At 39.6% G+C, this 15,967-nt stretch overlaps 1 protein-coding gene across 1 annotated transcript in view; it reads left to right on the forward strand.

Moving 5' to 3' along the window:
• Positions 1–8,571: 8,571 nt before the first annotated feature.
• CIITA (class II, major histocompatibility complex, transactivator) overlaps positions 8,572–15,967 on the forward strand; it is a 30,678-nt gene continuing 23,282 nt past the window's right edge. Inside the window, exons 1-2 of the mRNA XM_010578447.1 lie at positions 8,572–8,611; positions 14,648–14,791. Of these exons, the coding sequence (XP_010576749.1) occupies positions 8,599–8,611; positions 14,648–14,791 (157 nt within the window). The 5' untranslated portion in view covers positions 8,572–8,598. The remainder of the gene's footprint in view (positions 8,612–14,647; positions 14,792–15,967) is intronic.

The following is a 15,967-nucleotide window of genomic DNA, read 5'->3' on the forward strand; positions in this document are numbered from 1 at the left end:
GCTGCACTACTGAGGCTCATCATAGTGTTTGGGAAGCAATGTGGTAGGTGATACTAGAACTGTAGGCATGGAAGGATGCTGAAGGACTTTTTTGCATCAATGGAAGCATAGCTAGTTTCTGAGGTGAGGAAGCAGGGAAAAGATTTGATCAGAGAGTTTTAAAAACAAGCTCTGCGGAAAAAAACCCAACTCCTCAATCTAAAAGACAAACCTTTTACGTTCAAAACATTTTCCATAATACCACAGCTTTACTTTCCTACAGGAAGTAATTTTCATAATAGACATAAAAGATTTTACATTAAGAGCTGTCAACCTTGGCAGAATTACTTAGGAAATCCTGTGTGAGTGTGTATGTACAACAAAAACCACAACATTGCTAACCAAAGTCTCCATTCTAAGATTTACTCAAAGTTCCTTTGCAGTCCAGCTTTGCAAAATGTAACAAAGTTAGGGGATAGGCTGGTAATCAGATATTCATTGAGGGCAGCATTCTGTAATGCTCATGGACATTGCTGCAAAGTCTCTATTGATTTCAGTAGATACTGTATTCTGAATGGACTGTACTTCCTTGAAAATTCCTTTCATGTAGTCTGAGATGTTGGCTCCATCTTCGAGCTCTGGTTTTCCAGTCAGCTAGTGTCTTTGGCCTCTCTGGTCATAAATTGGATTCAATATCATAATTCTTGTTTGGGATTCCTTCTATCCGGGCTGAATAGCTTTGACGTACTGCTGGTTGAGCAATTTTTCATAGACTGGAAACCCTATTTAACAGATTTCCCTACTTTCCGATTGTAATGACTCAAGCCTGTATAATATCTAGGCATCAGCATTTCACTACTTTGCTTCACAGATGAATGTATGTATTCAACAGCACAACCTCCCTTCCTGTTTTAAGGATTCTCTTTAACTGACACACAGCTTATGTGGATAAGAGTGATGTTTCATAGCAGCTGCATCTCTTTTTAAGGATCGTCACTGTAGTCTTCGTCTCAAAGTCCAAAGGAAAAGACATGCCTTAGCTATAGAAAGTGCTAAACAATAGCAACATGAGAAGCAACAAATAGTAAAAATGTACAGCCTGACTTAGTTCTCTTTTTCACACACATTGTTTATGCTATGATACATTTTAAAGAGGAAAGTTAGTTAAAAAGGAGAACTTGTGCTTTTGATTTCTCTGCATTGAGGGGAAGTATCACTTCTAAGTAAATATGATGCTGCCCAAAGTCTGCAGCTAATTTTGAAATCCAAATAATCCTAGTAATTTTTCCTAGGGACAGTGAAGCAGCTGAAAGTGTACCAGTGTAGGCCAGGTTACGTCCTTCAGTACCTGGCATCTGGGTATGTCATGAGCCTTAGCAGGTTTTATCTAGTGTCAAGATAGTAATTTTTTTTTTTTTATTTATAGAAATGCAAAACCAAAAGCAGAAATAGAAACAACATTTAATTATTTTCTCAAAATTGCAAATCAGGACTGTAGCAGCACTAGAACTTGAATCAAGTTTTCAAAGCTTACGCCACTGTAGTCCCCTTTCCCTTATTTTGGCCTTAGCTACAAGATAGTCAGTTTTGAGGTCAAAGCCAGAGTACTTCTAGCACGGTAGTCCTTGGTATGTTTGCCTATAGCCCACTGGGGACAGCTGTATAGAAACCACGCTTCCTCCCAGATGATGATCCTGCAGATCTTTTTGGAAAACTCCTCAGGAATCCTTAAAACATGTGGGAGGAGTAAAACAGGAATCAACTTGAAATACTTATATCTTAACACCTATGCAAAGATAATCCCACTTTTGATCTGTCTCAAATCTAGACATAACAGAAGAAACAATATTGTATTTGGGTTGAAAAGCCTATAATCTCCTATTCATGGTGAACTTTGCCTGGGCACGTTTGCAGGTGGAAATTGCTTAAGATGTGAAACACTTGCAGAAATCTGCTTTTCTCATGTGTCAATGATGATCTATCACAAGGTATTTGCTCACTTGTTTGTCTTCTTCGGGAGGGAACTGTCCTATGGAGGGGAGTTCTTTGCACACAAAAAGAAATCTACCATTCCCACACTATTATATCCCCTCACAGTCAAACACACTCATGCCCTGGAGCACTGAGCAAGGCTTTCTGTATCTGGCTTAAGGTGCAGCAGGTCAATAAGTTGCAGAGACTGGCTGAGGAATACAGTTTAAATTGAGTTTCTTTTAATACACAGCTTCTCATGTGGCTTGAACTCTTCACCTCCCGTCAAGAAGGAGACTTCTTAGTCAGGAGAACTGCTGGAGTCAGGAGAACTAGAGGGGCCTTGAATGTGACTCATGATGCTGAGAAAGGTTTCTGAAAACCTCCCTGGCCAAATAATGGAGACAATACCTTTTTTTTTTTTTTTTTCCCCAATCTGTTGAACCCACTCAGGAGCACACTGATTGCAGGAGAAGCTGAGATTGAGACAGTCTCTCTTCCCCAAGCTTCGGTAAACTCATTCAGATTTGCTGTGATAGCAAGCAGTTCCCAATTTTCTGCAAGGCAAACCTCTAGCTGCCTTAAGCATGTTTTCTTCTTCACAAGATGGTAAAGTACAAGTGGAAGCATCTTATTCAGTGCAGTTTTATGTTGATAAAACTAAGGGAAACAGTCCTTTTCATGTAATACCCCAGGACCAATGCTACTCTGAATGAGTTGGAGCTTATTCCTACCCATACTTCAACAAAACTAATGTGAATCAATGTAGGCAGCAACTTTAAATGAAATACATTTAAAAGACAAATTCTGAGTGAGATAAGAATATGCATGAAAGATCCAAGAGATTTACTTTTCCATAAGAAAAATAAATTAATCTGCTTTTCTCAGTTGCCATTTATAGTTACGGTAAAGCTTGTTACCTACCTGCGCTGCAAGTCAAAATCATACTACTGGATGAGATAGCTTATTTTCCCGATGTTTCGCATTCACTTCCTGGTTTTGAACATAAACATGAATGTTTGCAAAAAGCAGCAAATTGTTGTTATTCTACAAAGATTTTTTGGATTTTAACCAGAATTTGCAGTAGTGTACTTACAAGTTATATAGAGATTTAGCAAGTTCCTCTCAGTGCATTGTTTCTTACCAGGCGGAATTATTGCTCCACTTTCAAATGTGTTCGACAGTGAAAAGAAATCATGGCAATATTCAAGGTAGTAAAACCTAGTCGCAAATAAAGAGAAAATTATTTAGATTATATTTGAATACTTATCCCATACTCAGCCTACAGACTTGTTTAGGCAGCCATGTAGCAAACTGGATTTAAAAGATCCCATCTGTAAGCCCCCAGACAGCTCTAGAAATTTTGCCCCAGTATTTATTTCAAGGCTGTAGGTTCTGCTATAACAATCAGGTATCTAAAAACAGAGTGGAAAAAAACCTATGGTGTAAACTGAATTGTTAGTAGTTGGTAACTTTATTTAGCCACTGCCATCTTTATAACGCTGTTGCTTCTGTTCTAAAGCACTGAAGTACTCTTCCCCAAACACTAACAATGCCTGAACAAAAGCCACTGCAAAACATCGTACAGATCATTAAGTGGAAAATTTTAAATAGGTATAAGGAAAATAAATCAGCATTAGGAAGCACTGGATAGAATCTGTTTAATTCTAGATATTCATTTTAATATGTTTAGGCCTTATAAAACACATTTGCATGATCAAAGATCTGGAAATGTAAAACATTGACTTTAAAAAGTTGTATAGATAAGAACAGCCGTTTCATTTACAGTACTTTTTATATCTCAGCAGAATCGGTAGTTTACTTTGCATCTTTAACAAATCGTTGTTAGTAGATGTAGCTACTATGAATAAGAACCATTTTAATAGACTCTAGTTAACCTAGCTCATAAATTATATACCTTATTTTTGCTTACAACATGACTGATGTTCACAGGTGGCTCAGAGGTGCTTGTGTTAAACACATTAATGTTCTAGTAACTAATGACATTCTCCCTTTTGATGTTGGCTTTGTAGATTTATTCTGTGTTGTGCAGGCAGTCTCAGTGTACAAGACTGGTTAATAATCTTTGCAGTTTTAACAAGGAAAAAATACTCTACTTGTAGATATACATTTTACTGATCTGATCAAGATAATTTGCTGCGTTTTTTCACTCTGCTCTTACTGAAAACTTGGGGTTTTTTCTTTTCAAAGTTATCCAGTCTGAAGGCATCCATTCTTTATTTTACTCCCTGTTAGAAAATGTTCTTATGACAAAGGTAAGACACTATTGATTGCATTTAGAAGTCTTTGAAGTGCCCTAATTAGACATTGCCTAGTCTTGAGCTCTACAACAGAAGAGCAAGAAATTACTCCAGAAGGCAATATTAAAAAACACTTCTTAATAGTTTTGAGCTAAATTGAGGGCTCAGGTTGTAGTAGGTTTGGAGCTGTATTTAACATTGTGTTTGGTGGTGTGGAAGATCTGCTACTTGTTTAAACTGGGGACTTGAAAACTCTTCCATTTAAGCAATTTAACTTAAATTGTCTGCCCTTTGGAATAGAAGTATGATAACTTTGAATAAAATTATATGGAAGTCACGCCCAACTTGTTGCCTAGTTATTTTTCTTCCTAATAACTTCAGATATGGCAGAAACCAGAGACAGATTTGTGACATTTTTTTACCCCACAGTTTTTACCCTGGTTCTAACCCATTTGACTTTTGTGAAAGCAGAATTTATTCACAACCTAATCTCTAATCTTACATTGGAGTCTCCGAGTTTTAAACCTTTCCCTCTTGCAGAGGATGGGTTTTGTGCTGAAGCTTTTGGTACTTTTCTGATTCAGCAATAACCTTGCTGGGCCCACTAATGGGCCCACACTCCACCTTGGCCAGCAGACAAAGATCCACCTATAGCAATCCTTCTTTAATGGATTTAATAAATTTTTTTTAAATTATTTTTTCAGGTGACCATGTTGCTGATTGTAAAATTGTGTTTTATGAATGCTTAGAAGAATTATGCTGTTGTGTCATTTCATCAAGAAGTTATTTGTTGTTGGAAATGTTATTTCAAGGCTTAATCAAATGAGGAAATACCTCTGCTATTGCAGGCCAAAGTCTCTTAACGTTTGGGGTTTTTTTCCACTTCATCTTTTTGATGCTGGGTGTATTTTTTTTATTTTACGGAAACGGTTCAGATTTTGCTCAGACCTCCTTCAAATGTCTTCAGATGCAGGTATGAATCTCTTTAAGGAGATCCTGCCTAGGGTAAGGAAGATTTTTTCAACTGCTGCAGCGTCTGATGACCACGCATTGCTTAACCTCATGCTGAAAGAAGATATGATATCCAAGGAGTACCATCAAGCCTTGCTCCATGAAAAAGACAGAGAGGACCTCACAAAGAAGATACCTCTGACATTTGTGGAAAAATGGGACCTGTACTTGAACACATTGATTCCCCTCTGTTCTTTAAACCTCTGTGGCAGTAAGCCTCAAAACATGACAGATAATGAGTCATCAGGAAGCAAGTACATTTCTGGTAAATCAGCTTTGGTTTTCTTTTTTGCTTTGTTAAAGATTTACTTTCATTTATTGCATTTTGAGATTGCATTTTGGCATATTGCAAAGTACATCAGGGGAGAGCAGGTGGGGAAGAGAAGAGAGCGGAATGTCATGCAAGAGCAGCTAAAAGGAGATCCACCCATTCAGGGTAGCTACCAGATACCCATTTTCGTAGCCAGGCCATAATAAAACTTGTTCTTTGCCACCTTTTGCAGAACCAGAGATGCAAAGTAGATTAAAGAGACCATGGTAAGGCCAGTTTTTCTCAACTGACATACCAGCCACTCATAGTCTGAGTAGCATTTGCTCATGGCACATGCTGGCAACTCATGCAGGGAAATCTTATCTTTTTCAATCATATATGGGAGGAAGGCTCTCCACTTTAAATTCCAGATGTCTATAAGCAACAAAATTGCACTGTCTACAAGAGACTGCTGCAGATTTAAGGAAGGGAGGTACTTAATGACTTATGAGGCTGGATTCAAGAGTTTCGAGGTTTTTAGTGGGCAGCCAGGGAGATAAAAATGCAGACACCTTATAATTCTGAGGCAGTAAACTCATTTTTTAGTCTGACCCACCAGAGGATTAATGTATATGTTGGAGAACAGGGATAGCTCTGGGACAATCCTAACATTGTCCATCTTATGTAAATGACAGAACCCCAGCATTAACTATAGCATTCAGAATTACTTTTACAAAACCAAGCAACTGTAAAAGGAAAGTGAAAGAATACTTAGTAGAATATTGGGGTAATCCTGCAAAACTGATGGAAGGACCTTGGGCTGCAACATAGTGAGGGGTATAAATTTTTTCCTCTCCTGTAATACAGTATTGGACATCACTTCTCAAGCCATGGATGAAAGTACAAGAGGAAATGCTGGGGAAAAAAAACTTAAGATAGTTCATGAGAGGGCAAAATACTGACCTGGAAGATTTTACCTCTATTATTACGCACATTCAAATTAATGTCAAGAATTCATATTTTAAATATAGAATATCATAGCAAGTGGCCTAGTGTCACTTCTGCTGGGATAGTCTGGTTTCTACTTTTAATTAAATCCCTGAAGTGCTTGGAAAGATATCTGCTCCTTCTTATTTTTGTAATGGTAGCACCTAAAACCTCCATTCAAAGGTCTTGATCCTGTCATGCCTGGCTCTGTATCTCTGTCACAAAGCCTGCATTTATTTGAGACATGACAGAGGGAGGCTGAAGTGCATCAGAAGCAGCATTGGTCTTCATCCATCACATGTTCAACCATTGTCACTGTTCTCTAGATTTTGTAGTAGAGATAGGCTTAAAAAAAGTGGTTTCAAAGACATTAGTTCACCAGGAAATTACTCAAATTGTATTAGAGACTTCAGCTTCCTATGAAGCAAATTATTTTCTGACTTTCTTTTTGAAATTTGTTAATTTTTCAGCCTTATGTTCGATCACTGTTTCACTCTGAAGAAGCCTTGCAAAGAAAACTCTGGTCAGGAACAGATTGATATCAGCAGGTTTCTCACTGATTACTTAATAGTTTTGCAACTCTTTCTTCTACCACAAAATAGATCTTTACAATTTCTGGACAAAAAAGTCCCAGCTTTCCCCCTCTTGCAAAGTGCACTATTGACATCCGTTTTGCAGTGCTTCCAATACTAATCAATATGTTCTGTTCCCTCCTTTTGCAGTAGGGCAGTGTATCAGCAAACGTTGAAGCAAAGAAGCTGATGGTCACCTGAGAAGCTTAGGCAGTTCACAGCTGTCTCACAGCCTCTTGTTTTCCAGTCTGCTTTTCCCCTCTTAAGACCCTCTTTATAGACTAGTCCACTAGATGAAACAGTACTCTGATTTGCTCCAGCAATTTCTTTCTGCTGTTTCTAAGCGTCTATGGGTATTACAAAAAAGTGGACAATCGGTCTTTGCTGCGGTTATGAACTGGACTCACAGTAAACAGCTGAACTCTTCTGTTCCCCAAACTTTCGTTCCTGAAGTATGTAGATCACCTCATGGGATTACAGCCTCAGAAGCTGGTAAAGAAATCTGCCCACAGGGCTAGTATAGGAGCTTAATAACTTTTGGGGTTGTGCTGCAGGTTAGAAAATAAGGCTAACAAATAACCCTCTTAAATTTTGTAGGGATTTCTCATGCAGGATTGTATTATTGTCTATCAAAACAGAGCACTAAAATACAGAATCTGTATTTGTGCAGCCTTCTATTATCTCCTGCTCTGAATGCTGTTATACCGAGATGTTGCTTTTCTTCTTGTGTAGAGGAATTCCAAGGACACAGCTGCCTGGCTGGTTAGAGAGCCTGAAGAGGCTAGTGCCCTGTATCTCCGGCTGGGCCTTGTATCTCTGTAAATACTGGGAACAGATCAGCCTCTCCCAGGAAGGAAACAGCTTTATTTCTTCCCAGTGAGCATGTTCCCATGGAAGCTGGTGGAAGTGGATCTCCTCTGCAAAGGTAAAAGGCTTACACAGGTCAGCAGCTGCTTTGCTTATAGGACCTGCTACCTTGTGCAGAAGCACTTTGTTACCGAGCAACTGATTAAAAACTTGCCTTACTGAAGCAGCAAGTCCTGGATGTTGTTGACGTCATCAAATCCCACTTCCTTCCTTTCTCCTTCAGACTCTGGTGAAACTTTTGTTATAAGCTATAGCCAATAGAATAATACTACAAAAAGTATTTGCTCGCTTGAGAATATATTCTCTTCCATAATTAATTTCTAACTTCTGTAGGTCTATGCATGATAAAAAATAGAAAAATAGGCAAATAAGCTTGCAGAGCCACACAGAAGCAGCTATAAGCATCACGACAGAAATACTCATAAAGTTGTTTTTCAAAGGGTTGTTTGTCTTATGCCAGGTAGGCACTGGCAGGGTAAGCAATGATTAGATGAATAAGCATTCCATCAGATGCTGCTACAAGCAAACACTGAACACCATGTGTAAGCCAGACAAGATTTACAAGCTCCTGTTTCACAGAACATCCTACTTGTCTTTTTGGGCCAATGGCAAGAGACATTTGCACAAGATACCAAACTAATTTTGTATTGGTAGAGTCTGTGAACATGTGAAAGAAGTACTTTCACTTCTGTTACGCCAAATGGAGCTGCAAGGTAAGAGTGTCTGCATGCTGCTTGCTTTATTCTTACTGATGGACTGTTTAACAGCATGTCTTTGGGTCAGATTTGAACTGGAATAAAAAAGGGGAGGAAGAATTCTGGGGAGCACCGGAAATTTTTACCGCCAGCTGTCATCCAGTTTTGGTTTCCAACTGAATAAATCCATCTGTTCCTAACTAGTGACAAGCGCAAGCTCTTCTTAGTGGTGACGAGTGACCGGTAAGGGTAACAGTGCTTATTATACAGGGGTTGCTAGAAGGCAGGTTCCTGTTAATTTTCCTCCTTGGAATTCCCCCGGAGCCTTTAACTTTTCTGCAGTGACTGGTGTGGCTCATTTCCTCCTTTCTGCTGTCACTTTCTATAAGCCCTGGGCAGTGATAGCAGCTCTCGTCGGTTTTTGGTACTGAATCCAGAGTGAAGGAAGAGGAACTGTCCGGTTTTTCCTCAGCTCTAAGGTCAGTTTTTCCTCAGCTCTTGAATGCAGTGCTTTTGTTATGGTAAATTCATCTTACCTTTTGTAGATATTGGTAACTACAGTGTGTCAGTATCTGGACTTGTATTGCTTGAAATATTAGTAAGATGAAGTCTGAGTGTGGATGAAATTTTGGAGAATTTTTAGCAATTTTGTTTTGTGGCTAACCCTGTTACGTGCTCAAAAGGTTCCTGTAGGTTTTTTCAGACTTTGTTAAGAACGTACTTGGTTTTTTTATAAATGTTGCTCTTACAGAAACTGAAACTGAGGATCATTGGAAGAAACTGGCTTACTCACGGATCTGGCAAGACAACTTAGAGCTTTACTTTCCCATTTGGGAGGGCTGAGATTCTGTCCTGAATCTCTGAATGTCTCTCTGAATGTCTGTCCTGAAGTCTCTGAATGCAAATGTACTTTTTCTGCAAAAAAAGCTTATAGGCAAGGTGTCTGCTGTGCTGCTTTATTTCATCTTACTGCTGGGATGGGAGAGCTGGGCACAGCTGCGACATACGAGGCGATACGGGATATGAAAAGGAAAATTCTGCTCTCAAATCACAACTCTGACACCTGCAGGACAGTATGTTATTAGTCTGCCTGAACTCGGCTGTCTCCAGCGCAAGGCTAGTAACATTTGTTTTATCTGTTGCGCTGGTCACTATACAGCTAAGTTCATTGAAAGGCAGAAGCTCCTTTTACCTCATATTTATACTTTTTCTAACTTCTTTAAACTCATCTCTAAGGGAGACAAAACAGAATGTGGCAGGATATAGAGCAGCTGTTTTTCCAACATTACCTCTGTTCTTCCTTTTCAGACTATAAAGCCCATGGCAAGTAACACACCACTCCATTGGCAAGAGTGTGGGTAAAAGTAGTATCTTTTGTTAAATCGGTGATACAACAGGAAAAGTTAAACCGGCTATAAGATGTATAAGCCTTCCATAGATCTGAAATAGAAACCAAAACCTTCAAAGCTAAGTATAAATTGAGCACCCTTACTTGCAGTTTACAAGTAATCAGGCCATCTCTGAAAGGAAAATCTGTTTGGTACCTGTGGAGCAGAGGAATTGTTAACGATGGACTTGGGGAGAGGAAAGGGAGACAGATGACTGTAGCATGGAGGGGACTTCATCCGTCCTCCCTGCCGGCTTGCCCACGTCCCAGAGAACATTGCCCCAGTACACTGCCTGCGGCAAAAGCCAGGTAAACATATCCCTGCCTTCTGATGTGTGTATTGTGCACAATGACATAACCTGTGGGGGCACAGAAGAAAAGAGAAGACTTTCTAAAGGCGTTTAAAAAAAAGGCTTTAAAATTCTGGCTGATAATACTGAGCTTTTAGCTCAAAGTACCAGTCTTTCACTGGACTCCTTACTTAGAGTTTGATATAACCTGGTTTTTGTCAGCTTGCTTCACTCAGATTCTTGTGTAGCCCTTAATGGGTCTGGGGTGTTGCAAGAAAATAACTTTTCTTCGGCAATCTTTGTGTTTAATTTTTCAACCTCCTGTCTTCACAGCAGTCATACTCTCTTATTTTTCTGTAATCTAAGACTTGGAGCTGTAATGTTATGTCATCCTCAGGTTAAGAAATGTGTAATTTGCATGGCATTACTACTCTTTTCTATGAATTATCCTCAGCTTCCTAAACTGGTACAAAAATTAAATTGTGGAGGGTTTCTCTTTTACTGAAATCACTACGTATTTTCATTTTCTTAACCTCTGTATTCATGTGGGAAATTATTTTATTACCTGTCAGTTCAGATGTCAGCAGAGTTTTGGGAAGGAAACCCCCTAACAAATCTCCTCAGAAACATCCACCGTATTTTTGGAGTAAATGTTACATTATTGTCTGTATAATTCTTCTCATTCTCTTAGACACCATTTGATTTTAGTTAGTAGCAGACCCCATTGCCTGGAGTCTTTAACATGTTGATCCTTTAAAATATAAGACATGGCTAAATCAAATTACTGGGGCAAAATGATAAATCACAACCACCTCCCTTATCTTTAGAAATCTAAAATGCCCCATCTAACTCTTTAAGACTTGTGTGTGACTTAAGTGAACACCTGCTCCTTCCTTAACTGGATTCTTTGTCCTGGTATGGTGATGTTCACTCTTTCTTTTACTACTTTTCCAGCATTTTTAATTCATATGGTATCACTTGGACTCTAAAAGAGCACTGTAAAAAACACTGAGAATCTTAGAAGTGAATCATACAGTTGTGCTGTACATGCAGAATACAGCGCTGAAACAAATGCATCCTGAGTAGAAACCTTGCTGTAGCAGGTATGCACTGCATCCTTGCAGAGGTAATACAAATGTAACACAGGTCTACCAAATATAGCGATTCAGCTGGAGTGTATAGGCTGCTGGAGAAAGGAGGTGTTATTTAAAGATTTAAAGAAAAAATCTGCCTTAACCAGTGTCCAAACAACAAGGGATTGAACTTCCTGCATGGCATGGAAATACGTTGGGAAGTATGTCCTGTCTTGCCCCTGCCCAGCACATGCACTTTGTGCATGAAGGCCTGCCGCAAAGGCATCCCTGGGGACTTCAGTCCTTTTATTGCAGGTCCGTGCTGAGAGCTGGCTCTAGCATTCACAGCCCTAACGCAGAAATTATTACAAAATTTTTTAGTCCTCTGATGTGAAAATGTGTCAAATGCCCATTTTGGCAGCACTGTATGGCACCCCAAACAGAATGTATTATCAGTAAACTAAGTTAAAATAAAGTATGAAACAATGGAGGAAGTACTGAGTAGTATAGCACTTATTCATCTTTTGTCTCAGACAGGGGACTGCTGGGATGCTCTGATAAAAAAAAGGGGAAGCCCTGGGAAAGGAATTGCTGTTGTAAACAAGCTTGGTAAGGTCTGGTTTCATTTTCACATGTGCTTCAGTTACAACACACAGCAAAACACTCACTGTCCCTGAGGGGTAATTAACCTCAGGCTCTCCCAGCGTAGAAATTTTCATCTTTCAAAAACTCACTTCTGTTTTCCTGCACCCTTGGACAGAGTGCTTTCCGTGGTGGCACCATGACTTTAATGCAGCAAAGCACAGCTGCTATTAAGAATATGTTGGTTCAGCTGCAGAAAGAAGACACAGCATCCCAAATCCAGTGTAGTCAATAGAAAGACAGCTATGTATAGATTTGTGTCAAAACCACAGTAATGAAGAAAAAAGAGGGTAAGCTGAGGGCCATTCAGACCGGTAAAACAAAAAAGTAATCAAGTTTTTCATTCTTGAAAGAGTGGCAATCTTCGTTCTTCCCAAGGTAGAAGGCTATGTTTCCTTCACTCCTGTGCACCTGGGTTATAACACCTCTTACGCTCTATTTTCAGCTCTAGCTGGACTTAGCACCGGCAAGACTTCCTCTTGATTGCTTCCTGACTTCTTGACCATTGTAGCTGAAAACATTTTGCATTACTTATGTGTTTATCCACAAGGAAATGTTATGGAAAGAAAGGTTTAAAATAACAAAAGCTTTTGTGTCTATGACTTAATTAAAGCTTAGTATTTCCATGAAGATTACGTAGGCCTACTTAGTCTCTTTCCATAGGACTTGCCCTTTTCTTTGTCTGCTGTAATCAAGCAGTTTATTAATCACTGAACTTGGAGTGATATATTTGTCTGTCCTGCATTCCCTTTACAGCTTCTGCCCAATTGCTTCTCTGTCTCTAACCCCAAAATTATATTGACTCAGAGATAATGCTTCAACAGCATTATTCACAAAGTCTGGCAACTTGGCATTCTGAAAGGCCCAACTCTTGTTTAGATTTTACATTAATTCAACATAGGAAGGGGCAAAGCAAAATGTTGCAACAAACGGAAAATTTCATCTGGTATGTTTATAACCTCATTCTTAGTTCCCATGCAGGTTTGTCAACTTCTGCTTTCCATTTATAGCATGGCAGGCAATAAAATCAATTTTTTGTAATCTTGGTAACGTAATGAGGTCACACAACATGAAAAAGGAGAACTACCTGAGTGTGGGTTATTCCTACTCATGGGACCGCTCTTCTAAATTCTGGCTCTAGATTCTGGTGTCTTATGCAGCAGACCGCACAAAGGTCCATTTCCAAGCTGTTCAGGGGGACAACCTGCAGAGGGGTAAGAGGAATAAAGATTAGTTTATAACAAAACAGAATGCGGTAGTGTGTGACTAGGTCTCCTCTGCCTTCTTTCATCAGAGCTTCAGTGTTAGCTGGATTTCTCTTTTTTCATGTTGCAGGTAGACTTCATGGTACAGCAGGTTGCTTCACATTTGCGTACCTCAGGAAAGCAGACATGCAACCAGGGACATCAACGGCATTCTGCTAAAGGCAGAATATTTGAGAGCTGCATTACAGCTATCCGTCATTGCAAAATATGGTGTTTGATGCCAAGCTGAAACTTTTCATGGTTGTGGTGTGTGGACACCTATTTTAACACGAAATGGTCTGGAAATTTTGCTGGTTGGTGATTTCATGCTGGCATCTCAATATTATGGTGGAGTAAATTATTTGGATCACCAGCCCAGGTGGCATTCATATCAATGATCTGTAAACACTGAGGAGCCAATATTTGGTTTTCAAATAGTTTGATAAAGATGATGAATAACCAACACATAGTGTTATTCCACTACCTGTGGAATATCCAAGAGGAATGTTTGAGCTTGTTCTAGTGCCCGCTGCAGTAACTGGAAGGAAATAGAAGGGATTTAAAATGAGGTAGAGGAAGAGGTAAGCTTTATCAAGAAATGTAGCTGCAACAGTCTAAGCAGTTCTCATATAACCATGGGTGACTGGAGCAGGGAGCACCTTAGATCAATCAGATTTGTCTGGATACTGTATGGCACTCTGCTTGAAAGGCTATAGCAATTCCTAGCTCATGAGTAGGTACATGCAGGAGTTCTGAGGGGGAAAGAAAATTGATTAAAAAATAATTGTGATAGATTCCAAAATGTCAGTGAGTGCCTTGTTACCAGAAACTAATTGCTAAGGTGACCATGCCATTCTGTACACAGTCAACTGTATGGTTTGGGAAAGAATTATACAAAATATGTGTTCTACCTTTCACTGTTCCTTCTTGTGCTGAAGGGATGTCTCCTAGTACCACCTCCAGGGCTTAGGAACTGGGTGTAGTATCCTAGCCAGAAGCCGCTTCCCCTGAGAAGAAATTGTCCCAACGGTAAAGAATGGGATTCTTCTTCCATCCTCTTCACGGCAGTCTTCTCATTTCCCCAGTACCTGCTGGATCTGTGCTTGCATCATTTATATCCTGATAAAGATACAGGAGTTGTGACTTACTCGATATTTGGTCCAGGTGGTCAGACTGCAGTATCCCACTCCCCTGATGGCAGTAAAAAATAGTTAAGTCTCATTACAAGCTGTATCTGGATCTGTAAGTTTAAGTAACTCAGGGTTATAACTCAACGCAAGATTTGGTAAGCAATACCACTTCCACAGCTTTAAGATCTCAATGTCTTGTCAACGGAAAGCCACAGTGCAGGACTTGTTGTTTTGGTTGACAAAAGCTGTGATTTTGTCATAGCTAACTGTTTTGCAATTTGATTTCAGACATCAAGAGACGAATCATGGATTCGGTATTTGTGTCTGAAAATGGCTATCTTGATTTGCTGCACAGTGATATCGATCCATTGCATCTGTATACTCTCCTTGATCCTAAGTCATCTGGAAATGAAGAAAGTGACTTCTCTGCAGGTTAGTAAAACACTAAAAAAAGCTTAATTAGTTTAGTCATCATGCTATAAGTTATTACCATCTCCTCTCAATTACGTAGCCATCTAATGGCAGTTTATCATGGTGGCTGGACTAAATTCAACAGACACTTGGTCTTACAATATGATAACTTTGTCTGTATCTGTATATAAAATCGTGACTGCTTCCAGAAACTACCATGGTTTTAGGTCTGTACATATTTACAGCTTCCTGCTCAGTGTGTCTAACAAAACATACTATACATGTCATCAAGGTGTGAGGCTCATGTCTTTGGTTTGGATATCATTCCTGTAAGTAGTTTATTTGCAAATGTTCCTATTGTAACCTGGTCAATTGCAATTGTCAACACTTTTGTAGTTTCAGGCCAAAAGCTTTGCAAAACAGAGACTTTTATATGAGTTTGTGATGAAGCCAGTCTGCAAGCAAACTAGTGTTTCATTTCCTTCTCAGATCCTACGGCACCAACACATTTCATTACCAGATGCCATTTTAAAGCTCTCAGGGGCAAAGACCAATGATGTTATGATTCTGTGATAGAGGAGAAAGCAGAAGGGCCAGGGAGTAAAGATGATAGTTTCTTGCAGATAAATTCCTACAGGTAATCAGATTAGGAGGTTGCCCTGGCTCTCAAACTTTCTGCTCCTGAATTTGTGTGGAGGTTGTGGAACATTGTGCTCTTCCTGAATTTGCTGGCATGAAAGTTTGAAAGTGTATCTGTGCTGCTGACTGTGTTGTGGAGCAATAGCTGAGCTTATTTTAAACAAATGAGCTGGACTGTGGGTTGAGAGTGGCAATGAAAGGAGGAAAACAGTTGTATGCCAGATAGGAAGTCCTATAGCTCTGTGCCTGACAGGTATAAAACATTACCAAATTGGAGGATATCACCTCGCATCCTTGTTGTTTTCATGAGTGACCAGGCTCAGCAGGTACATGGACAAATCAGTGGAGAACCGAGCACCAGAATCTGGAATCATCTTTGTGGTTAATTATTTCCACGTTGAGCTTTGCTCTTTCAACTTCTGGCTGTTAACAACACCTGCAGGAGTGTTTCTTCACTCCCATGGCCTCACTTGCTCAGTGACTGAAAGTAGGATGAATTAGGGATCAAGGACTGACTCTTGTATCAGAGATGTTTCGCTGATGTATTGGGTCTGGCCG

The sequence above is a fragment of the Haliaeetus leucocephalus genome, unplaced genomic scaffold (genome assembly GCF_000737465.1).
Source record: "Haliaeetus leucocephalus isolate CR32 unplaced genomic scaffold, Haliaeetus_leucocephalus-4.0 Scaffold636, whole genome shotgun sequence".
NCBI classification, from domain to species: domain Eukaryota; kingdom Metazoa; phylum Chordata; class Aves; order Accipitriformes; family Accipitridae; genus Haliaeetus; species Haliaeetus leucocephalus.